This window comes from Sarcophilus harrisii, chromosome 4 (assembly GCF_902635505.1).
Source record: "Sarcophilus harrisii chromosome 4, mSarHar1.11, whole genome shotgun sequence".
NCBI lineage: Eukaryota > Metazoa > Chordata > Mammalia > Dasyuromorphia > Dasyuridae > Sarcophilus > Sarcophilus harrisii.
In genome coordinates this window covers 326,972,420-326,998,723 of record NC_045429.1, presented here as the reverse complement: position 1 = coordinate 326,998,723, position 26,304 = coordinate 326,972,420, and the positions used below count along the sequence as shown (strand labels likewise).

At 33.0% G+C, this 26,304-nt stretch overlaps 1 protein-coding gene across 1 annotated transcript in view; it reads right to left on the bottom strand.

The window, feature by feature from the left end:
• The window catches only part of NSF (N-ethylmaleimide sensitive factor, vesicle fusing ATPase), a 199,771-nt gene that overhangs the window by 4,964 nt on the left and 168,503 nt on the right, over positions 1 to 26,304 (bottom strand). The window contains exons 19-20 of the mRNA XM_031968650.1: positions 11,293 to 11,427; positions 9,820 to 9,933 (exon numbers count right to left, since the gene is read on the bottom strand). Of these exons, the coding sequence (XP_031824510.1) occupies positions 9,820 to 9,933; positions 11,293 to 11,427 (249 nt within the window). The remainder of the gene's footprint in view (positions 1 to 9,819; positions 9,934 to 11,292; positions 11,428 to 26,304) is intronic.

The window sequence follows — 26,304 nt, the reverse complement described above, 5'->3', positions numbered from 1 at the left end:
TGAACAAGTCACTTTCTCTGGGTCTCAGTTTTCTCATCTGTAAAATAAAGACAATGAACGAGATTATTTCTAAAATAATATCCCAACTTCTAAATATTAAAGTAATCTATGATTTGTCCAACTTTCCTTTCTATTTTAACTTCCTTCTCTTTATACCATCTCCTCTCCCCATGCAAAGTAATTCTAGTTACTAGAGAGATGCCTGAGTGTACCTAGATATAGTACATCCATCCTGTAAGGTGTCCAAGGATGCACACTACCTGGGTGATCATAGATAAAGAAAAATCACTTTGTCCAGGCAACCAGGCAATGGCAAAGTGAGGCCTGAATCTTAGATCTCCTGATTCCCACAGCCCTGTTGCCTCCATTATGCTATCATAATGACTATAGAAGACTTGCATATATGTGAGGAATAAATGACAGTGTGCCCAAACTGCTGCTATAAAGTGAGCACAAGTAGAAACTTAAAGGTTTCCTTTAGAAGATAAGATTAAAGGATGACTGAAGGGTTTTATCAAATAATGGAACAGATATTAAAAAAAAAAAAAAGATAGTTATGAGGGGAAAAGCCTGACAGAAAAGAGCATTAAAACGCGTATAAGCAAAACTAATTACATGATCAAAATAATAACTTAAAAGAGGAAGAAAATAAAAATATGAAAGAAAAAAATGGAAGAAAATCTCAAATCTAACAATCACAACTTTAAACGTAAATGTAATAAATAACATATTAAATGGAAACAGTAACAGAAAACGAAATCTAGCAATCTGCTGCAAATAAGAAACAATTAAAAATAAAAATATATACAGAATGAAAGCAAGAGGCTAGAAGAAAATTTGTTATCTACTAGTTGAAGCTCCCCCAAAGTAGGAGTTACAATGATGCTGCTAGATGACACAAAAATAAAACTTTAAAATATCAAGAATAACAACTAGGAAAACTATTCTTAAAGGAACCATATACAAAGAAGCTATTATCAATATAAAACAAAGCCAAATGATATAGCATCTAAATTCATAAAGTGAAAATTAGCTGATTGTAAAAATAAAAATATATAATTGTGAAAAGACAACTAACAACATGATAACTGAAGGTCATTTTAATGTTCCTCTTTCAGAGCTAGATAATTCTAGCAAAAAGATAAACAAAAGGGAAATGTAAAACTGAGCAAACTGTTGAAAAATTAAAAAAAAATGAAAGACTTGTGGCATTTTGTGAATAAGAGCATTAAAGTATATATATATATATACTTTTTGACAATGCATAATACTTTTATAATTAGACAGCGACCAGCTTTATAACTATTGTATTAGTATGCAATCTTTTTACTGTTTAATCAGTATCAAATCACTTTGGTTACTGTTTTTTAGTATAGTTTGAGATTTTTTTCTACTTCCTGAGATTTCTTTCCCACTTTTTTCCTTATGATTTCCTTTGAGATTCTTGTCTTGTTTGTTCCGCCAGAAAAAATTTCATTATTTTTTCTAGCTCATAAAATAATCTGGTAGTTTTAACTGGCATAGCACAGAATAAGTAAATTCATTTCAGTAGTACTATCAATCTGGTTTACCCACACACAATTAATATTTCTTTATTTAGGACTGTTAATATCTGTAAAGGATATTTTATAGTTGTATTCATATAACTGTGTCTTGGTAAGTAGATTCACAAACATTTTATATATTCCACGGTGATTTTTAATGTAATTTCTCTTTTTATCTCTTCCTTTGGGTTTTTATTTGATAATGCATAGAAATGATGATTTATGTGCATTTATTTATATTTCACAATTTTGCTGAAGTTATTTCATTTTAATTTTTTTGGGGAGGAATGACTTTTAGGTTTTCTAAATAGATTACCATATCATCTCTAAAACCTGGTAATTTTCTTTTATTTTTGCATATTTATTCCCTTGATTTATTTTTCTTGTCTTATTGCTACAGCTAGTATTTCTCTAATTATGATAAATAGTAGTGGTGAAGATGGACAACTTAGCTTTACTGCTGATTGAAAAGTCAGAAAGGATTTTAGCCTTTCTCCATTATATATAATGTTGTTTAGTTTTAGATACTACTTTTCATAATAAAGAAAAGATAATTTATGCCTCTCTGTGTACTAACAGAAAAGAGTGTTGGATTAAGTCAAAAACTATTACAGTTTTTATTTAATTAACCAAATGATTTTCTGTAATGTCCGGGCTAGCTTTCCGGAGGTCCTCAGGATGGGCCTTTGGTCTCAGCAGGATAGTTACCATGAGGATGGTTAGGAATAGAGTCTAAAAGCATTATTGTCTCCTTCACAGTCTGTTCACTCTGACTGACTGACTCTGACTCTGTCCCTAGTTCTCTCATTCCTTAAATACCATATTACAATTACATCATTACAGCATACTGAGTATATGCCAACTAGAGTGATTATATCATATATCAAACTAAACTGATTATATCATTATATCATACTTGATATATGTGAACTAGAGAACCATTATCTCATCAATTCCACTGAGTTAACACCTTGTTGTAAGTATCCTTCAAGTATACTTCTTCAGAGTCAGGCCCTTTACAATTTTCATTATTTTTTTCTATTAATATCATTATATTTATGCTTTTTTATTAAACTAATCCCAAATACCCAGTATAAGTATAATGTAGTCATAGTGTATAATAATTTTTAATATGTATTATACCTTCTTTGTTAATATGTTAATATGCTATTCTTTTCTAATATGTTTGCATCAACGTTCATTAAGGATACTGGCTTCTACTTTTCTTTCTCTATGTTTCTACCTGATTTAGGTATAAAGGCTTCATTTATACTGCAGAAAGAATTTGAAAAGATCTTTTCTTTTCCTATTTCTGCAAAGAATTTAAGTAATATTGGAATTAGTCCTTTCAATGTTTGATAGAATTCATTTGTAAATCCATTTGAATAAACTCATCCTGTTTCTTCCCCTCAACCCCCTCCCTCCCAAAAAACCCCAAAACCTTTAGGACTTCATTTATGGCTTGTTCACTTTCTTTTTCTGATATTGGGTTACTTAAATAATTTTGTTTCTAAGTCAATCTGGGCATTTCATATTTTTTTGTAAATATTCATCTATTTTATCTAAGTTATTAATTTTGTTGACTTATAATTTTATTTCATTTTCAGGTGTGAACCCTCATTTTTAGAACAATATAATAAGACAAACTAACTTTATTTCATTTTTAAAATGACTACTTGTTTCTATTCTGAACATAAACAGTGGATTACTGTATACATCTAAAGGTCCAGAACCTTAGAAACAGTACAGTGGCAGTACATCTTGTGTTTTACAAGTGTCTCAAAAGAATAAACTGTACAATACTACACTACAGCAAGTAAGTTACCTCTTTTTTAATGAGACAAGAGAATTTTTATCATTTCATTATTCAATTTCTATCTCAAATTTTTAAATCAATAGTATTTCTATTTTGCCTTCAGGTTTATTAATCTTTGCTTGGGATTTTTAGAAATTGTTTTGTTTCTGTTTTTTGTGTTTTGTTTGAATTTTTTGATTTGTTGCTCTTTTAGTGCTTATTTTTTAATTGCACAATTAATTGAGCTGTTTCTTTCTAAAGTTAAAAAAATTTGCTTCAATTTACATTCAGACATCATCAGTTCTCTTGGTAAGATTATTATTATGATTCCTTCAAAATTGTCTTGCTGAGCATAGTTACATCATTCACAGCTCATCATCTTACAATATTGTTGTTACTTTGTACACAGTACATTTCATTTTGCCTCAGTCACAGAAGTCTTCCCAAATTTTTCTGAGAGCATTTTGCTCATCATCTCTTACAGCACAATAGCATTCCAACATAATCACATATCACAATTTTTTCAGCTTTTCCCCAAATGATAGGGATCCTTTCAATTGCTAAGTCTTTGCCCCCAGAAAAGAGCTATAAATATTTTTTGTATATATAGGTCCTTGTCCTTTTTTTTTTTTTAATTTGTCTTGGGATACAAACCTAGAAGTGGTATCGCTAGGTTAAAGGGTATGCATAGTTTTATCGCCCTTTGGGTATAGTCCCAAATTACTCTACAGAATGGTTTAATCAGTTCACAAATTCTATCAAGAGTGGATTAATGTCTCAATTTTTCCACAGCCTTCCAACATTTGTCATTTTCCTTTTCTGTCCTATTATGCTATCTAATAAGTATATAATAGTACTTGAGAATTGCTTATTTGCATTTTTCCAATCAATAGTGAGTTAGAAAAAAATTTTTATATGGTTATGTCATGGTTATGATTATTTGATCTGAAAACTGCTTAAATCTTTTCAACATTTATCTATTGAGGAATGACTCTTATTTTTAGAAATCATATTCAGTTCTATGTTTGATAAATTGTCTTTATCAGAGAAAATTGCTTCATTCTGCCCTCCAATAATTATTCTATTTTCTCTTTTCTTTCATCCTGTCTTTGCTTTAAAGTATTTTGGTTTTGACTACCCCCTTTCCCTCAATTTTTCTCCCTTCTATCACCCCTCACCTCTTAACTCCTTTCCCTCCTACTATCCTGAAGGACAGCAGTACCTCCTTTTCCATTTGTCCAATTCTACTTTTAAAGATATTTTTTCAGTGGATTTTTTTCTTCCATTTGACCAATCTATTCTGCCAATGGCCATTTGGATATTTATAACACCTTTCATGGGTCATACAAAATCATCAACTTAAGCAGTGAGAAGATGCTGTTGCTTACGGTTGCCTTGGCAAAACCAATCAAATGATTTCTCAGGTCTAATATAGCCCACAGGCCAGATGTTCCCTAATCCAGTGTAGAATAGATAGATTTTTATACCCAATTGAGTGCTTTTGGGCACTCTTTGGGCCAATTCAGACGAGAGTAAGTTTCACTTACTTCCTCTTATTTCTCCTATCCTCCTATACTGTAAAAAGCTTTTTCCTGCTTCTTTATGCTTTATTTTTCTTTATTTCATTCTACCTCCCCACTTCCTTTTCTTCTAGTGCATTCTTCTCTCATCTCTTTAATTTTATGTTTTTAGATATGGTCCCTAAACATTTAACTAATATTTGTGCCTGCAATATTTTCTCCTTAACCTAGGAGCTCTGGCTACACTTTTGGCTATACTATTTCTAGGAGTTCTCATTTTAGGATCTCTTTCAAGAGGTGGTTCAATGATTCTTTTAATTTCTATTTTGCCCTCTAATTTTAGACTTTCATGGTAATTTTCTTTGCTAGTTTCTTGAAGGACAGTATTTAAACTTTTTTTTTTTTTTTTTTTTTTTTTTTTTTTTTTTTTTGATCATGGCTCTCAGATAGTTCAACAATTTTTAAATTATCTCTCCTGGATCTATTTTCAAGGTCAGTTGTTTTCTAAATGAGGTATTTCACACTGTCTTCTATTTTTTCATTCTTTTGGCTTTGTTTTATTGTTTCTTGATTTCTCATAAAGTCATTAGCTTCTACTTCTTTAATCCCAATTTTGAAGGAATTATTTTCTTCAGTGAGTTTTTTATACCTCCTTTTCCATTTATCCAATTCGACCTTTTGTAATGCTGGAGAAACTGAGCAAGATAGAGATTAGAGAACAATTTAATGAAGAGATTTACTGGGACCAAATGGATTCATGGTTTGGTCTCAGGGCTGAATGAGGCTCTCATCTCAAAGAATTCAGCAGGGTATGTCAGATACAAGACTCTTTTATAGGGTTATAAGAACAATGACATAATGGGGAAGGTATCTGGTTGGGGATGACCTAATGGGGAAGGCACCTATGATGACATAATGGGAGGTACTGGAGAGGCTCCTGATATTCTAATGATATCTAAAATGGATAAAGACCTTTATCCCATCAAACATTAAGAGGGAATGAGTATAGCCTAAGGTCTAAGATACAAGACCTATATTCTATCAAACATTAAGAAGGAATCTCTTATAAGTCACTAAGTTATAATCTGAGGCAGAGTAATCGAATAGGATCATTAGGGAAACTGGGTCAGGACATTAAAAGAGAACTGTGGCACAACACTTTAATGATATTTTTTCCAGTGGATTTTTCCCCCCATTTGGCTAATTCTGCTTTTTAAGCCTTTTTTTTTTTTTTCCTCAATGGCTTTTTGTACTTTTTTTGTTTTTACCATTTGACTTGTCTGTTTTACTTAATTATTATTTTCTTCAGCATTTTTTGGTGTCTCCTTTACCAAGCTGCTGTTTTTCATGATTTTCTTGCATCACTCTCATTTCTCTTCCCAATTTTTCTTCTATCTCTCTTACTTGATTTTCAAAATCCTTTTTGGGCTCTTCTACTTCTTCATTGTGGCTACAAGCTCTAGTGTGGTAGTGTTCTTCCTTGCCCTGGGACTGCTATCTAGGACTGTGACCTGGATCCAAATATGGACAAAACATGAGTCCTGTCTCAGTACTATTAAAGAGACTCGTAATCTCCTTCTAATCAATTATTTGATCTCTTTAACCATCTGTAGGCTGAGAGCTAAGCCACCATTGCTGCTGTTGATTTAGTGGCTTCTAAGGCCTGTTCCTGATGTGCTGGGGCCCAGGCTGTGCTGGCCCAGCCTGAGCTGAAATGTTCTCCACACTTACCTGAGTGTGACAGACTTTTCCTTATGACTTTTTAATTTTTTCCTGGGCTGAAAAATTGTTTCACTCTATATTTTTGTGGGTTCTGCTGCTCTGGAATTTGTTTAGAATAATTATTTAAAGTTGGTTGGAGGAGTTTGGGGGGAGAGCTCAGGTGAGTCCCTGCCTTTACTCTACCATCTTGGCTTGACCCATTGGAAGTCCTCTCTTTCATTAAAGATTCATTTTTTCACTTATGGTAATTTAAGTTTTTCTGGGTTGTGAGCCTTTTTCTTTGCCTCTTGCAATATTGTATTACAGGCTTTTCTCTCCTTTATTCTGAAAGTCTTGTACATTCTTGACTATATGTCTCCTCAGTACTTTAACTCAGCTCTTTCTGGTAGCTTCTGGTATTTTTTTTTCCCTTGACCTTGAATCCTTGGATTTTGGATATAGTCTTGTTTCTATAGCCTTGTTTCCTTTCATTCTCAGGAATATTCCCTTATTTCTCCCTCCTGTTTCCTCTCTTTAAATCATAAAACAATAGAAGAAAGCTATCTCTAGGCCTTTTGCCTGATGTATTAAAGATAGCAAAGTTTTGAAGGGGCAACTAAATTTTTTCTCCCTATAACAGGATGTATACAATTCATATTGTGTCCAATACAGACACTTAATTTTGGTATTTCTTCAGGAGGCTTCTTTTTTTTTTTTTTTTTTTTTTTTCCCATTTTTGCCCTCTTGGTCTAGTTTTTAATTAGTGTTACATTTTTATTTAAAATTTCTCTAAAGATAGTACATGGGTTGTTTTGTTTTTGTTCTTGATGTTTAGATAATTCAAGAATTCTAAGAGTTATGTATTTTCTTTTGCTTTTCTTTTCAATATTTTAATTTTTAATTTACTTTAGTATTTTTTATTGTCAAAGAGTCATTGCTTTCATTTTGGCCCATTCTAAGTTTTGAGGAGTTCAATTTTAGTGAAAGACTTCTCATTGTGCATTTTAAATATTAATTTTCCTAGCTAGTTTTTTTCCCCCTTTATCTGTTATTTTCTCTAATACTGAATTTTGTATCTCTTATTTCAGTTCTTCAGGTACTCCTTTATTTCTTGGAGCTTTATATTCTTTTCTTTGAGGCTGTATTTAGATATGTGGAGTTACTACTTTTTTTTCTTCTTCCGGGTTTACCTCTTGGGTTTCTCTTAGTCCAAGGTATTTCTTCATTGTATTCAGTATTCTGTTCTATTTATTCATATCTTCAGCCTCAATTTCTGAACTGGGGTTTTGTTTTTAGATGAGATTTTGCTCTCTTTTTTACTTTTGCCTGAGCAAGCCTTAGTTGGTCCTATATGAGATGGATAAGACTTGTCCCTGCTTTCTGGAGGAGTTAGTGAGTTTTGGCTCAATTTCCTAGTGACTTATCTTAGGTTTTGTCCTTAGTTTCTTTTTTGTCTCATTCTTTTTATATAGTTCCAAACCAAGATTTGGCTCTCTATTGTGAACCTGGCAGGTCTGTATCTAGTTGCTGTTGATAATGCTGTTTGCAGGCCTACTGGAAGACTCCCAAATGCTTTGTGGTCCTTTCTTTCTTATTGACTTGAGTATGGGTCTCCTAAGCCCCAAGTCACTTGGATGCTATGTTGTCTGGTACTGTTGTCTGCAGTGCCTTCAGTGGGGCTGCCTGCGCACTAATTTTCTGTGGAAGCACATGCTGTGCTGCCTAGTGCTGGTCTGGCCCTATCTCCTCTTGTTCTTTTGGCAGGCCGTCTGGATACTGAGCTCTGGGCACTAAGCAACCAAGAGCTTGTCTTGATCTGTACTTTGGTTTCTGGGATCCTTTTGTGAGGTCCTGGACCTCACATTACTGATGTTATCTGTAGCTATAAGTTTCTAATTTTATCATTGTTTTTTTTTCTACTGTATTTTCAGATTTTTTTCCTAAAAAATTTGTAGGTAATTTAGGCTTCTAGAGGTCTTAACTTACCATCATTTTTCCATAAGTCCAAGACCAATGTTTTTAATATCAACATCTCTGGTAGTGTTCTATGGTTGGGAATTATGAAATAAATATAACTTTTGAAGAATTTAAATTGGAAGTCACTGAAGGACAATAGTGAGAAACATAGTGGGCATGGAAAAGCTAGTATACTACTATTACAGAACTGTGTATAAGAAGCCATATAGAAAAAGTTAAATAGATGTCTGACCGGTTGGTTATATATATAGAGTGCAGGAAATAATTGAGAGAACGTTCTTTCATGCTGGACCATCCCATACACTGGGATCTTTGTAATGTAAGAAGTCCTGGAGGAAAGCTTTCAGCATTGTAGGTGGAGCTTCCTTTGGAAAATTAATTTAAAAAGGGCAGAGATGGATTACAATTTTTACTTCTGAAGGGAATACTCACATTAGGATATTCCCAAATCTTGTGAAGTACTGAAGAATATCTTAGCAAGAACTAGTTTTTGAACTAAAAATAAGTTTGATTGAATAGGACATAGGATAAGATCTAGAAAAGCTAATTAAAGCACAGAAGACAGAAGAAAAATTCCAGAAGGATGGAAAAGAACATTAACAGAAGTTAGTGGAGACAGAAAGGTAGTAAAGAAATTTTATGACTTATCTTAGGACTAATGACATGAAGACTGTACAAGTACATTAGTGAGTATCTAATATACAGATGCTCAGCAAATGTGCTGAATGATTTAAGAAATTAAAGATAATCATACAAATGAGACATTATTTTGTACTAAAGTATAATGAATCAAGCCATAATCCAGGTCAGTAAGGTAAATTGTGTGACATGCAGTGGAGTGCAGGCCTTAAGCCCTGGCTTCTCAGTTCAGTTCCACAAATCTGTAGATTCTGACTTAGGGCCACTCACTTCCCTTCTGTGGGTCTCCAATTCCTTATTTGGGAAACAGCAGAGCTGGAGAATATGTTCTCTAAAGTACTTCCATCCCTAAAGCCTAAGATAAAGTAACTAAAATGCCTTGGGGCTAAAATCTCCTCATTTGTACAATGAGAAGATTTGGCTAGGTGATGTCTAAGATCCCTTTCCTTTCAGCTCTGTTTCCTATTTGATCACGAAGAAGGAAAGAATACTCATTGGATTATATTTCACAATCTCAGAGACAAACAATTGTATTACACACGACTTGAAAAGTAATATAATAATATTGCTAGCTTGCTAAAATTAAATCTTTGTAAAATAAAATAATAAATTCTTTAATGGTCTATTCAGTGACTATTCTTACTTGTAGTGACATCTCAATCAGCATTAGTAATTTCTTGATTCCTATCCAGACATCCTTTCCTTTGACTTGCTGTGCAATAGTGGCACGTTCTTTATCTTTGAAGTTACCCAAAAGCTAGAAAAAATGAGAACAAGAAATATTTACAATGGTTCTTAAAATCCACATTAAAAGCATAGTTAATTCTCACATTTATACTTAAGAGACTCATTAGAATATTTTATTGATATTTAAATTGCTATGCTTTTCTCATAGTATATTTAATATATTCTCATAGTATATTTAATATATTAAACTTTGATTTCACTTTCTACATAAATTATTATCATGAATAAACATTTATTTTAAACAAAAGTTAGTATCATTTTACCACTGGTATTATTTCCATAGGAAAAAATTAGAATAAATATGTAACAATTACCAGTGAAAAATCCAATTTTTACTTCAAGAAACATAGATATATTATAATAGAATAAACTGGTGTTTCATTCCCTATACATCCCTTGCAAACACACACACACACACACACACAATACAGGAACAATACACTTATTCTACAAACAAACAAAGAAACACAAGCAAAAATACACCAATAAAATTACTATTTTATTGGGTTTTCTCACTCTCAAAAGGACTTTTAAAATGTAATAATGAGACTGCAGTAAATCGTAATGATTACTCTATTCAAGTATTTAGCAGAATTCATGAGCTGAAATGATCACATGGAGATACTTTTAACAAATCAACAAGTTATCTGTCAGGCACTGTGCTATGTGATGGGGACACAAAGATATAATTGAAACAATCCCTTCTCTCAAGTAGCTGACATTCAACCTAGTCACTATAATTAGTATAATCACATGTGTAAAAAAGCATTCTTGATAAAATAAATGAAAAATTAGGGTTGGTTCAAGAATTAGGGAATCTTCACAGAAATTAAAAATTTTTTTTTAATGTAAAATGTAATCTTTTACATTTTAAATGTAAAATGTAAATAACAACCAACCCTACAAAGGGTATTGAGAGTCATTCTTTTGCCAAAGTCTCTGAAATTTTGCATTTGTTTCTGCAAAGATACTTTATATTAGATTAATATGATTAGTTACAGATAAATATGTTAAAAAAACCAACAAATGTTTTAAGTAATTTACTTTTAATTATTTTACTGCCTCTCACAATTTATCCTTCTTTCTCCATTAAATTTATTAGGATTCGACCATGTGGCTCCTAGAGTTTCTAAGGGGGTAAAAGAAATCTTTCAGTTCTTTGTTCTGCCTATGTTAACCATAATCCAGAAGTAGGTAATGAATTTGCTTCTAACTATACCTATTTTTCTATCCTTTCAGATAAGATGCATCCTTATTAGCATAAATTTTTTTTGACAAGAATCCTATTACCAATTTATTCACAACATCATCTTTGGTCAGAAGCACAATTTAGAGATAATATGCACAGAGTTCATTAATTTATTATTACCTCCAAAGCTTCCATCAACTGTTCACCTGTAGCAATGTTAGGCACGTGAATGGTGGTACTGAAAGCATTAAGCATTTCCATTTCCTGCAGGACATCTTTGCGGCTGGTGGTACCAATGATGAGAAGCTTGCGCCCCTGATCATAAGGAGAAAATATTTAAAAATTCAGATAATTAGTTTTAGTAACATCAAAAGGGAGGAAATCATGCACAAAATCTACTCATTTAATCCCAGATATAAAAATGAATAAAGAAAGAAAAATAAAATACTCAGAATTTCCTGCACAAAAGATTGAGAAAATATGATAAAATTTAGAATGAAATGAGGACAACTTGTAAAGAACTTTTTCTCTCCAGTCAAAACAATAAAACAAAATCAAGAAATGAGGGAAGTGGTGAGGGTAATATGCTGAGTATTCTAAATGTCATAGTATATTTTTAATGGCTTAATGATTTCATTAATTTGAAGCATTCCCTCCACCCACACAGTCTGAAACCTTTTAATAACTTAGTAGCTAGCCAAAAAATTGCAATGAACAAAAATTTCAATATGTGTTTCACATGGTGATGAGCATTTCAAAACATTGGTCCTCCGATGAAAATCTCAGTTTCTTATTAGATCCATATTTAAAGACTAATCTCTTGAAATATACAAAAGACATCTGATTCAATTACAAAGTACTCCTTAAAGAAATAAAGAAAAACTTACATAACTAGAGGAAGAGCTGAGTGTTCATGGCTAGGTCATGCCAATATAAGAAAAATGACAATACTATCAGAATGAACTTATACTAATTAAATTACTGAAGTGATATTTTTTATTAAAGGGATACTGAATTTGATAACAAAATTCAATGGAGAAACAAAAGATCAAGAATATCAAAAGAAATGATAAAAAGAGGTAGGGACAAAGGGTGAATAGCACTTCTAAACTGCAAAGCAGCAGTCCTCAAAACCATTTGGTATTAGTTAAAAATTAGTTAAAAATAGAGGGAGATAAATGACAGAGTTGACAAGGGACTATTAGAAATAATCAAACTCAATAACCTAGTATTTGATAAAGTACAAAACATAAATTACTTAGGGAAGAACTCCCTATTTCATTAAAAAAAATGCTAAGAAAACTGGAAAGCAATTTGGCAGAAACTAAGCTTTAACAGATACCTTATATTCCATAATAAAATTTTAAATGGAAAGGATATTGTAATATTAAAGATCATACTACACAAAATCACATCACATATCTCTCACAGTTATGGGAAGGAGATATGTACTTAACCAAACAAAGGATAGAGGCAGTTACAAAAGATAAAACAGATAACTTTGATTACATGACACTGACAAACATCTCATCAGACAAAATAAATACACTTAGGATAAGAAGGGAAGAAGTGGAATGTTGAAAAATTTTTATGTTAGATTTCTCTGATAAGAGTTTGGTAAACATCCATCCACACACACACAATATTCATTCTCCAAAAGATAAATGGTCTAAGGATAGGAGCAAACAATTCTCAAAAGTCGATTCTTTTTTTTTTTTTTTTTTGGCAAGGCAATTGGAGTTAAGTGACTTGCCTTGGATCACACAGCTAGTAAGTGTTAAGTGATCTGAGGTTGCATTTGAAATCAAGTCTTCCTGACTCCAGGTCCTGTGCTTTATGCACTGTGTATCTAGTTGTCCCAAAAGATGAATTTCAAAAGAAGAATTCAATATAATAACAACTACATGAAAGTATGCTCCCAATCACTAATAATAATAATAATAATAATAATAGAAGAAATACAAATAAAAACAATGAGATTTCATCTCACAACCTGCAAATTGGCAAAAATGATAAAATATGGGAATAGTCAATGTTGGAAGGATTGCATAGCAAGATAGTACTTTGGCGCATTGTACGTGGAATTGCAAATCAGTGTTGTTGTGTGAGGAACAGAAAGGCCATTTGGAATAATACAACACTTAATCATCTAGCCAGATCATCCCTATAGAAAATGTGTACTGTCAAGTCCTAACATCAAGGCCAAAGTCAGGAAGTAGAATGAAAAAAATAAACAAGAAAACAAAAGAATTTTACCAAATGACCAAAAAGGAAATTTGTTTTTCTTGATTATGTTTATTTCTACAAAGGTTTTTCTTTGTTTTTCAAAAGGGGGAGGGGGGGGGAGAAGAAGAGGTAGAAAGAAGAAAAAAATATTGGGTTATTATTACAGACACTTCTTACTTTTTGTAAATGTACTATTTCATAGTCCTCTATGTAAACTGAATTTGATCCTGGGCATAAAGAGAAGAGAGAGGATGGAATCAATGGCAGAGTAAAGTCAGGAAGCTGCTCAGGCTTTCCCAGTTTCCCTCGCACATGAAACCAAACCTCTGAACAGAGTCTGATGGAATGAAACCACTCTTTAGCTCTAGATTGGAAGGACTTCAAGAAGAGTTAGTCTCACTGGGGTCAAAGGGGTGTTCAACCCAGCTCAGATGGTGTTTGGGAAAGCCAGCAATTAAGACCCTCTCAGTAGTATAGCAGACCAGTGGAGCAGCCTCTAATTTCAGCACCAATTTCAGCTGGCAAATCACAGCCTGAATAGTATACAATACACAAATTAACAGCCTGGAAAAAGCAAGTAGAGCTACACCCTGCTATGGGCAAGACCCCTAACACAGTGTCAGTGGCAGGGGCCAAGACCCCTGAGCAAGGCTCAGAGCTGCATGAGAAGCTTAGAACAGTGATCCCTGCACTCCAGGAGCAGAGCTTGACCACAAAAGTCACAAAATAGGAAGGAAGAAAGGAGAGAAGGAAGGAAGGAAGGAAGGAAGGAATGAAGGAAGGAAGGAAAGAAGGGAGAGAAAATAAAGAAAGAAGGAAGGGAAGGAAGGAGGAAGGAAAGAAAGAAAGAAAGAAAATGAGCAAGAAACAGAATGATTATAGAAAACTACTATGGTAACAGAGAAGACTAAAATGCCAACTGAGACAAGGTCAAAATGTCCATATGCTATCTCAAAAAGATATTACGGGATGGAAAAAGGATTGTATTCAAAGAAAAATAAAAGGGAGGTAAAATGGGACAAATAAAATCACATGAAGAGGCACAAAAGACCTATTACAATAGAGGGAAAGAAGGGAGGGCTATGAATGAGCATTGTCTGATTAATTTCATCAGTTTTGATTCCAAGAGGGAATAATAGATTTACTTAGTTGGGTATAGAAATTTATCTTAACCTCTAAGGAAGTAGGAGAAGAAAGGGAAAAGAAAAAGGTTGGGCTGGATAGAAGGAAGGACAGAAACAGTAAGAGAAAAGAGGAGGAGAGGGCAGATTGAGGGCAGAGTGGTTAGAAAGAAAACACAACCAAGGAGGGACAGGGTGAAAAGAAAGAACAAAAGTTCATACAGGGAAGAAAATAGGATGGAGGGAAAAACACAGTTGGTAATTATAACTGTGAATGTGAAGGGGATGAATTCTCTCATAAAATGGAAGCAAATAGCAGTGGATTAAAAACCAGAATCCTACAATATTGTTTTCAAAAAACATATTTGAAACATAGACATACATACAGAACAAGGATAAAAGGCTGGAACAGAATTTATTATGCTTCAGCCAAAGCAAAAAAAGCAGTGGTACCAATTCTAATCTTAGATACAGCAAAAGTAAAAATAGATCTAATTAAAAGAGATAAGGAAGGAAACCACATCTTTTTAAAGAATACCATAGACAATAAAGTAGTATTAATACCAAATGTATATTCACTAAGTGGAATGATATCCAAATTCTCATAGAAGTTAAGCCAGTTACAGGAAGAAATAGAAAGCAAAACTATATTAGTGGGGTCCTCAACCTCCTCTCTCAGAATCAGATAAATCTAATTACAAAATAAACAAGAAAGAAACTAGGGAGGTTAATAGAATCTTATAAAACTTAGGTATGATACGAGAAAACTGAAGAGAGACAGAAAGGAATATACCTTTTCCTCAGAAGTACATGAAACCTACACAAAAATTTACTATGTATTAGGTCATAAAAACTTCACAATCAAATGCAGAAAGGCAGAAATAGTAAATGTTTCCTTTTCAGATCACAATGCAATAAAAATTACATTCAGTAAAGGGCCAGGGAAAGACAAACTAAAAACCAATTCGGAAATTAAATAATCTAATTCTAAGAATAAATAGGTCAAATAACAAATCATAGAAACAAACAATAACTTCACCCAAGGTAGTTACAATAAGAAGACAATATACCAAGATCTATGGGATGCAGCCAAAGCAGTTTTTAGGGGAAATTTTATCTCTCTAAATAACTACATGAATAAAACAAAAGAAAGAGGAGATCAATGAATTAGGCAAGCAACTAAAAAAAGCAGAAAAAGAACAAATTACATCCCACCCTTATTAAATACCAAACTAGAAATTTTTAAAAACCTAAAGGAGAGATTAACAAAACTAGAAAACTATTGAGCTAATTAGTAAAACAGAATTGGTTTTATGAAAAAGAAAAAAAATCCCAAAATACATAAACCTTTGGTTAATTTTAATTAATTAATTAATTAATTTTGGTTAATTTTAATGAAGAAATTAAAGCAATAATTAGGAGCTATTTTGTCTAACTGTATGTCAACCAATTTAACAATCTACTTAAAATGGATGAATATTTACAAAAATATAAATTGTCCAGATTAACAGAAAAGGAAATAAATTACCTAAAAATTCCCAGTTTTGGAAAAAGAAGTTGAACAAGCTATCAATGGACTCTCTAAGAAAAAACCTTCAGGCCCAAATGGATTTACAAGTAAATTCTATCAAGCATTTAAAGAACAATTAATTCCAATACTATGTAAATTATTTGGAAAATAGGTAAAGAAGAAATCCTACCAAATTCCTTCTATGACACAAATATGGTACTGATCTAAACCAGAAGAGCCAAAACAGAAAAAGAAAATTACAGATCAATCTAATGAATATTGATGCAAAATTTTTAAACAAAATATTAACAAAATAGCAAGCGATTACAACAATTTGTTAGCAAGATAATACACTATGACCAAGTGGGATTTATAATAGGAATGGAGGGTTGGTTCAATGTAAGAAAAAGTACTGGCATAATTAACTATATCAATAACAAATCTAACAGAAATAATATGAATCTCAATAGAGGCAGAAAAAGCTTTTGACAAAATACAGCACCTATTAAAAACACTAGAGAGCACAGAAATAAATGGAGTTTTCCTTAAAATGATAAGCAGCATTTATCTAAAACCATCTATAGCAAGCATTATTTGTAATGGGGAGAAGCTAGAAGTCTTTCTAATAAAATCAGGAGTCTAACAAGGATGCCCATTATCACCAATATTACTCAGTAGTGTACTAGAAATGTTGGCTTTAGCAATAATAAAAGAAAAAGAAATTAAAGGAAATAGAATAGGCAATGAAAAGATAAAACTATCACTCTTTGCAGATGATATGATGATATACTTAGAAAATCCTAGAAAATTATTCAAAAACCTACTTGAAACAATAACTTTAGCAAAGTTGTAGGACATAAAATAAACCCACACAAATCATTAACATTTCTTTTACTAACAAAACCCAGTAGCAAAAGAAAGAAAGAGAAATTCCATTTAAAATAAACGTAGACAAAATAAAATTTTAGGTTCTGCCACAATAAGCCCAGGAACTATAGAAACACAATTACAAAACACTTTTTACACAGAATAAAATAAGATCTAAACAAATGGAAAAACATCAATTGCTCAGGGCTAGGCTGAGCTAATATGATAAAAATGACAATTCTACTTAAATTGTCTACTTATTCAGTGCCATACCAATCAAACTGTCAAAAAATTATTTAACAGAATTAGAAAATAACAAAATTCATTTGGAAAAAAGTCAAATATATCAAGGAAATTAATGAAAAAAAAAATAAAAAGGAAGTGCCCTAGCAGTATCAGACCTATAATTCTATTATAAAGTAGCAGTCATCAAAAACATATGGTACTTGCTAAGAAATTGTGGTAGACCAATGGAAAAGGTTAGATACACATGACACAATAATCAATGACTACAGTAATCCATATCTGATAAACTCCCAAACTCTACCTTCTGGGATAAAAACTTAATTATTTCATAAAAATTGCTGGGAAAATTAGAAAATAATGTCAGAAACTTGGCATAGACTTACATCTCACACCCTGTACTAAAATAAGGTCAAAATAGGTATATGATTAAGGCATAAAACGTGACACCATATGCCAAGTTAGGAGAGCAAAAGATAGTTTAGCTATCAGATTTTTGGAGTTAGGAGGAATTTATGGCCAAAGAAGAAGTAGAAAACATTGTGAAATACAAAATGGACAACTTTGATTACATTAAATTAAAAAGTTTTTGCACAAACAAAACCAATACAGTCAACATTAGAAGGGAAACACAAGGCTGGGAAAATTTTTTTATAGCCAGTGTTTCTGATAAAAGCCTCATTTCTAAAACTTATAAAGAACTATGTCAAATTGATAAGAATATAATTTATTCCCCAAATGACAAATGGTCAAAGGATTTAAATAGAAAAATTTCAGATGATGAAATCCATCTATAGTCATATGAAAAAATGCTCTAAATCAGTATTGATTAGAAAAATTTAAATTAAAACAACTCTGAGATACCACCTCACAGCTCTCAGATTGGCTAATATGACAGGAAAAGATAATGATAAATGTTGGAGAGAATGTAGGGAAACTAATCAATACTAATGAATTGTTGGTAGAGTTGTAAACTGATCCAACCATTCTGGAGGACAATTTGGAATTATGCCCAAAGGGCTATAAAACTGTGCATACCCTTTGATCCAGCAGTGTTTTTACTCAGTCTGTATTCCAAAGAAATCATAATAGAGGGGAAAGGATCCACATGTGCAAAAATGTTTGTAGCAGCTCTTTTTGTGGCAGCAAAGAAGTAGAAAACAAGTGTATGCCTATTAGTTGGGGAATGGCTGAACAAGTTATGATACATGAAGGTAATGGAATATTATTGTTCAATAAAAAATTATGAACAAACTGATTATAGAAAGGCCTAGAAAGATTTACATGAACTGTGAAACAAGCAGAATCAGGAATACATTGTACACAATAACAAGAAGAATGTGTGATAATCAACTATGAAAGGCTTGATTCTTAGTGGTTCAGTGATCCAAGGCAATCCCAATAAACTTTGGTTGGAAAATGCCATCTGCATCCAGAAAGAGAACTATGGAGACTGAATGCAAATCAACACATGCTATGTTCATTTTTTTTCCTTTTCTTCTGTTTTTTTTTTTCCTCTTGTAGTTTTTCCCTTTTGTTCTGATCTTTCTCTTCCAACATGATTCATAAGAAATGTGTAAAAAAATTATGAATGAACATGCATAACAATATGAGGGATAGACACAGACAGGAAAGGATAAGAGACATCCTTGTGAGGGCAAAGGCTAAACATGGTACCCGAGTGTGGAAGGATAGAAAACAGACACACAGGGGCTAGATATCCAGGCAGGTGGGTAGAGCAGGGGAAAAGTACCTCTCCATGAGTCGAATGGTTCAAGCTAAGCCTTTTAAGTCTGATCTGCTTCCATTTGAAGGCGTTTTCTTTTTTGTGTTTTTTTTCTTCTTCTTGAGGAGTGGGAAGTTGAAAAGTGATCCAAGAGTGAGGAGAGGGAAGGAAGGAGAGATGGAGGGAAAAAAAGGAGGAGAGAGGTGGGGAAGGAGGGAGGAGGAGAGAGGGGGGAAAGGGAGGAGAGAAAGTAAGAGAAAAAACAGAGAGAGAGAAAGAGAAAAAAAAGGAGGGAAAGAGGGAGGGAGAAAGAGAGAGGAAGGAAGAAAAGGGGAGTAGGGAAGTTGAGGAGAGGGGGGAGAGGGAGAGAAAGGGAAGAGAAAGAGGTAAAAAGAGGGGAAGGGGAAGAAGGAGAGGGAAGAGGAGGAAAGAAAGAGTACAAGCAGGAGAGTATACAGTACTATACAGTAAAGTTAACAAAGCATATTTTTGGAATGCAGTTTTCTTTTAGAATTATTTATGTAAAGTCAAATTTATATGAAGTGGGGATAGCTTATAATTGGAAAAATAAAAAATAAGTTTAAATAAAGAGCATAGGTTGAATACAGTTAAGACTAGAAGGGAAATGGCTAACGAAAATATTTGCAGAAAGTTTCTCTGATAAATGTCTCATGTTATAAATTTATCAGAAAAAGAGCTATGAGTACATTTATAAGTAGTCAATGTCATAAGTAATTTTAAAAAGAAGAAATTCAAACTAACAAAAGGTACATGAAAATAATGCTCTAAAGTCACAAAAAATTATAGAAATGAGAACTAAAGCAGCTCTAAGGTTTTACTTCATAGCCATCAAATCTCAAACTTGACAAAACAGGAAAATGACAAGAATTGCAGGAATTGCATTAAAACAGGCACATTAATGCACTATTGGCAGAACTGTGTAGTCCTGCCATTCTGGAAAGCAATTTGGATCTATGCCCCAATCACTACAAGGCATATATATCTCAATGAAATCAAAGAAAGAAAAGTGCTTATGTGCACACACAAAAATTATAGCAATTCTTTTTTATAGTGGCAGAGGAATGTAAACTAGAGGGGATTCCCATCAATTGAGGAAGAATTCATCAAATTACGTTATATGAAAGTAGCAGAATATCATGTCACCATAAGAAATTACAAAAGGGATGGTTTAGAGAAATCTAGGAAGACTTGTATGAACTGATGTAGAAAAGACAATGACCAACCACAATTCTAGAAGACTGATGATAAATAATGCTATTCACACCTCCTGACAGAGATTTTTTGGCAAGGGTTGTTTTCATTTTTGAATTTCTTTTTAAAAGGGAAGATTAACTGGGGCATGAAGACAAATGCTTGCTCAATTGAAAAAGTCATAAAACTGAATAAATCTAGTGTTTTAAAAAGTAGTCACTGTCTTCTGATTTGCTTTTAGGATCATTCATACTTAGCAGTATATAATTTAAACTCTCAAATCTCTTGTTTCTATGTCAGAAGATAGATTATATTCCTTGCTTAGGAACCTACAAATTTTTACTACTTGCTACTTCCTTAGCATAACTCTCATATTAGCCAGGGCTTTGACCTGCAGAGTGATGAAAGATTGGGAAATGCACAGTGGCTTATAATGGAGTGCTAATTTATGTTTTGCTTTCTGTCTTGTTCAACAAGACTGCAACATTGCAAAGAGGTCACGACCCAGGATAAGTTCAGGTCTCAACTTGCAAGTCTTCATCTTTAAGAAAACTCTGAAAAACATTACCAAATAATTAAATTGTGTTAGATCACTTTGTATGCTAATTAGTGGTAATTCCCATGAGGAAATTTTATCATGAACAAACAGCTCTGAGTATATTAGTATAATAAATCACATTGGACAACAATTTGGAAAAAAGCTGACAGCAGCATGAAATGGGAATGCCAGCTATAAAAACAAAAATACTGTTTAACCAAAGTGGAAAAATATGCTCTGTCAATGTCAATTGGTTACCATTCTCAAATTTACTGATAGAGATAAAATGTTTTCTCCCACTGTATAAAAATCTAGTTTTAGCATCATTGACCACACATCAAGTGAGAACCAAAAACCTATATCTTCTTTCAATATTAATTCTAATGTCTTTAGCTAACTATGGATCAGTAGGATTGTTGTCATAAAAACATCATTTTTCTCACTCATCACTTGTCTATTCAGGAAATCCTTGTTAGCTAATAGCTATAAAGAAGCAGCTCAGGGGAGTAACTATATCAAGTTAGGTCTTAGATAAGTGTATTTTTCAGTAAAATATTTCACAGATGAAAAAAATAAGAGAAACACTAAAGAGTATCTAATGTTTCTGTTACACAGAGGATGGACTAATCAGATTATATTTGTCCCTTCCAATTGAATAACCCTAACTTCTCCCTTCCCCACCAGCTAAAAAAAGAAAAGGAAGATATATCCTTAAAAAACAGACTCTAAAAATTTAGAAATAATATCTCTACAATTAATATAGTAGTGACATGGAAGGAGTGATTTCAATTGGAAAAAAAGGAAAATAGAATTTGAAGTAAAAAAAAAAATTTTTTTTCTAACAAGTTTGGTTGAGGAACTCCAACAAACTACTGGTATGACAATAACTGTGAATGCAAAATCCTTAGACAGATTGAGCAATTAATTTAAGGTTTGTCTAAAAATATAGGGTGAGTTGGGGCAAAAGAAAAGAAGCAGCATTCAAACTTGATAATTAGAATATGGGTTTAGAATGGTATTTCTTGTCAAAGGAAAAAATTCAATTCTTATTAAAAATTACAAGACTGTTGAACCAGGTGGACAGCTAAATAAAAAATTGAACAAATGAAACACAACTAGATCATTAACAAGAATTTAATAAATAAGAATACCAATTGTATAGGGCACTATTCTAGGTGATATGGAAAGAAGGCAAAGAACTGGAAGACTTGATCACTATCCTCAAGGAATTTACAATATTTACAGTATAACTACAAAAAAAAACTCCACACTTATCAATGAATATAAAATAATACAATATAGTTGAATAAGGGTTGAGAAGGCACAGAATGCCTGGTACATAGTAAGTGCTTAAAAAATTCTTGTTGATTGATTGATCACAGTCTGGTGGAAACTGTCCTGAAGGTATTAAGGAGACTCTAGAAGGGAAGGGAAGGGGAATCCATGTGAAGGGAATGGCACTTTGATGATGGAGGAGACAGAGGAACCTATGTGATGAAAATCTTTGTATGCTAAACTGAAGAATGTCATGATGAAAGTGGTATTTGCAAAAGATTATTCTGGCAGGTATGTACAAGATGAGCTAGGAGCTGGAGAAAACTACTGCAGTAAAAAGACAATATGAAAGACAGCCAATACACTTAATTAAACAGCTATGGGACCTCAGGCAAGTCCTTTAACCTCTCTGAACCTCAATTTCCTCATCCATAAAATGAAGGGGTTGGACTCGGTGGCCCCATAAGATCTTTTCATACTCTACATTTATGATCCTATGATCCTGCGTCAGCCTTGAGGGTCATGACTTAACTATAACAAAGTACAAATATCAGATTTTAATTTACACCTCCAAAATTGGCAAATATGGCTAAAGGAGAAATAGCTAATATTAGAGGGAACTACAGCATGGTAAACTGGTAAATTAATATATTGCTTATGGAGCTGGGAACAGAGCCATACATTCTAGAAAGTAACTTGGAATTATGCTAAGAAAATAGTTAACATGTTCATATCCTTTGCCAGAGAATCTACTTCTAGCCATATTTGCAAAAAAAGATAAAAAATACAAGACCCCCAAAATAACATCAAAATATTCATAATAGCACTTTCTGCCATAGCAAAGAACTAGAGACAAAATAAATGTCCACTGACTGGGGAACTGGAATATAATGGAAATATTACGTATCATGAGAAATAATCAACATAAAAAATCAGAGAAGCACAGTGAGATTTGTAAAGTGAAGTAAGCAAAGCAAGTAAAATAACACACATAATGACTTTAGTAAAATGTAAAGAACAAAAAATACAAAACTTTATTTATTGTCTGTAATAATAATGTCTAAGCTTATCTTTGAAGAAAAGATGAAAAAAAAGTTTCTGCCTCTACTTTTATACAAATGGGTAACTATGAGAATGTAATACTGTATAAATACTATTAGATTTGGTAAATACATTGCTTATATAGTTGGGGGAGGAAGAAAGAACAGATCAAAGCTTGTCAATTAATTGATTTCCCCACAGCTGAAGTGATGAAATCACAGATAACAAGAGGTAGATAATAGAGACAAAGTCTTTTGTTCTTGTTTTGAATTTTTCTTCAATAAAAAATATTTTTCTTTCTCATCTCCCCTCCATTTACAAAAGAGAAAAACAAAAGCCTTATTACAAATATGAATAATCAAGTAAAACAAATTCCACATTCAAAAATAAAAGTCTGAATCTGCACCTTGAGTCTAACATCAGGAGTTTGAATCTAGGATAGCAACCTTCATCATGTGTCCTCTGAAATTATGACCCCCAAATTTCAAAACTTTTTGTCTTTATATGCTATTGTTATTGTATAAAATGTTCTGATTCTGCTTGTTTCACTCTGCATAAGTTCATACAAGTTTTCCCATCGTTTCTGAATTCATCTTTTTCATTTCTTATGGTATAATTTCTATTACATTCAGATACTATAATTTGCGGCCACTCTCCAAAAGATGGGCACTTTCTCAGTTTTCAGTTCTTTCCCATAAGATTTTAAAAGTAAGGGTGAAGGAGGGCTTTACACTTGTAACTTTTTATGGTGCATAAAGTCCTTCAGTCAATCTTGATGGAATTAGAGAACAGATGATAATTGGCTAAGATTAGTCTTTCCTCTTTAAAAAGACAGATACATTTTTAATAGAATGTAATTTTTATTGAAATATGGTTACAGAAAAATGCATTTAATATTTCTGCTTTTTTTTTCTTTTTTAACATTTGCTAGTAAGGTTTTTATATCCTAATATATGGCTATTTTTTGTGAAAGTGCCACTCAGAGCAGACAATATGTATACTCTTTTCAATTCTCCTTCAGCTTCTCCAGAGACATATTAATTCTTCTAAAATTCTATTGATCCTTAACATCTCTCTTGTTTATTCTGTGGGTAAGTCTAAAAAGGACAAATTGAGGTCTCCAACTTTTATTACCGAGCCAGCCTTTTCTAAGAAGGGCTGAGGCTTGTGGAGTCTGACCTCTGACAGCAGAAAAGAGATCTAGCTATGGAAAAACAACTATTGAGAGAGAATCATGTTTTTGAGTTCTGGGCAGATTTCTCTCTTCATCAGCCACATTTTGTAGTGGAGTTACATTAGTGGAGCAGTACTCACCTAACAGTAAGTAAATACAGTGAGTTAAGGCAAAAGACAGGAGAAGACTTGTGAGTTGAGTTAGTTATGGCTATCAGAAGTATAGATGAACTGATGGTAAGGTTGTATACTGATTCAAACAACCATTTTGATAAACAATTTGGAACTATGCCCAAAAGGCTATAAAATCATGTGTTCTCTTTGACCAAGGAATACCTCTACTAGGTTTAAATCCGGTAATAAAAAACAAAAAAGGAAATAATCTATTTGTACCAAAAATATTTATAGCATCTTTTAGAGGTGGCAAAGAATTGGAAATTGAAGAAATGTGTATTATTTGGGCAATGGCTGAACAAGTTGTATATGATTGTGATGAATATTATTATGCTATCAGAAATGATGAGCATGATACTCTCAGAAAAACCTGGCAAGATTTACATGAACTGATCCAAAATAAAATGAGCAGAACCAGGAAAACGCTGTACATAGTAATAACAAGAACATGTGAAGATCAACTGTAACTTAATCATTCTTAACATTACAATGATCTAAGAAAATTCTGAAGGACTTATGATGAAATCATAAAAATAAAATCTCCAGAGAAAGAACTGATGAAATCTGAATGCAAAGTGAAGCATATTTTTCTTTGCTTTTTAAATTTTCCTTGTTTGTTTTTCTTGGGAGTTTTTTGTCAGTGTTTTCTTTCACAATATGACCAACACAGAAATATGTTTTATATGATTGCACATATATAAATTATATCAAATTGTTTCTCTTCTCAATGAGGGAGAGAGGAAAGGAAGGGAATTTAGACAACTGAAAAAAAGAATGTTAAAATTGTTTTTATGTGTAGGTGAGGAAAATACATGTATTTTAAATTTTAACGTATATAAACATATTAAAATACAAGTAAATTAAAATTTAAAAATAAGTATCAATAGGAAAAGTTTAAAAAATGTCTGGCTAAGCTGGTCCAGTCGAGTTATCTGCCCAGCAAAAGTAACATAGCCAGAGAAAAAGGAATGAGGATATCACTTGAAAAGTAAAAATATCAGGGTCCTATAATGTCAGAGGTATGGACTACCTAGACCATATGCGTTTTCTTTATCTATCTCTAGCAGTATGCTCTACTTCACAGATGTCCTCTTTTCTTATAGATGCTATTTGTATGTTTACAGTTGTGGGGAAATGTGTGATTATTGTTCTTACAGTACCATTATATTAAATGATTTTCTCTGCTTTGGACTAATTATACCCTCTGGCTCACTATTGAGAGTACCTTATTCAGGAGATAGCCTATCCCCTGGAGACCCACCTTGTTAAGTACAAATTAGGGGGAGGGAAAGGGATCAGAAAAGGTTTCAGGTAGAAGCTGGCCTGAGCTGAGTTTGGAGAAAGTAAAGGATTCGAAAAGGTAGAGGTGAGAAGGGCATACATTTTAGGCATGGGGGTTAGCCAATTCAAACACATAGAGATGGGATAAGTGTCTATGTAAGGAATATCAAGATGACCAGTAACGCTTCACAGGTGGGTGCACCCTACTGGGAAAGAGAAATTATATTTAATAAAGTCGGAAGTGGGAGGAGGTTGCAAAGGGCTTTAGTTTTTTTTTTTTTTTAAAGGGATTTTATTTGATCATAGGAGAAACAAAAGTCACTGTGGAATGTACTAAGTGGTCAAACTAGCACTGTAGGAGATCACTTAAACAGTCATGCGAAAGATGTACTGGAATGGAAAAAGGCGAGACCAGAATACTGAGGAGGAGACTAGAGTGACGCTCATAGGAGATTGAGAAGGGGACGTATACCATACGCCAAGTATGGTAAAGGGAAAAATAGGATTATTGAGTTTGAAGTAACATCAGAAGGCGGAGTCGAGAACACCACGTGTGTGAGCCTAGTTAATCGCAAATATGGGGGTGCCCTCAAAACAGGGGGTTTTGGAAGAAGGGGCAAGTTCCATGGGGACAGAGCACTGGGCAGTTTCCAAGGGAGTCGGACCACTCTTTGCTAGTCTGTTATAGTGAAAAACAAACAAAAACAAACCAAGCTCCGGTCCGCCGGGGAAGTTCGTGACCACCCTGCCTAACTGCGGGGCTGGGTTTAGAGCCCGCTGCACAGAACACCTCCGCTCTCTCCGG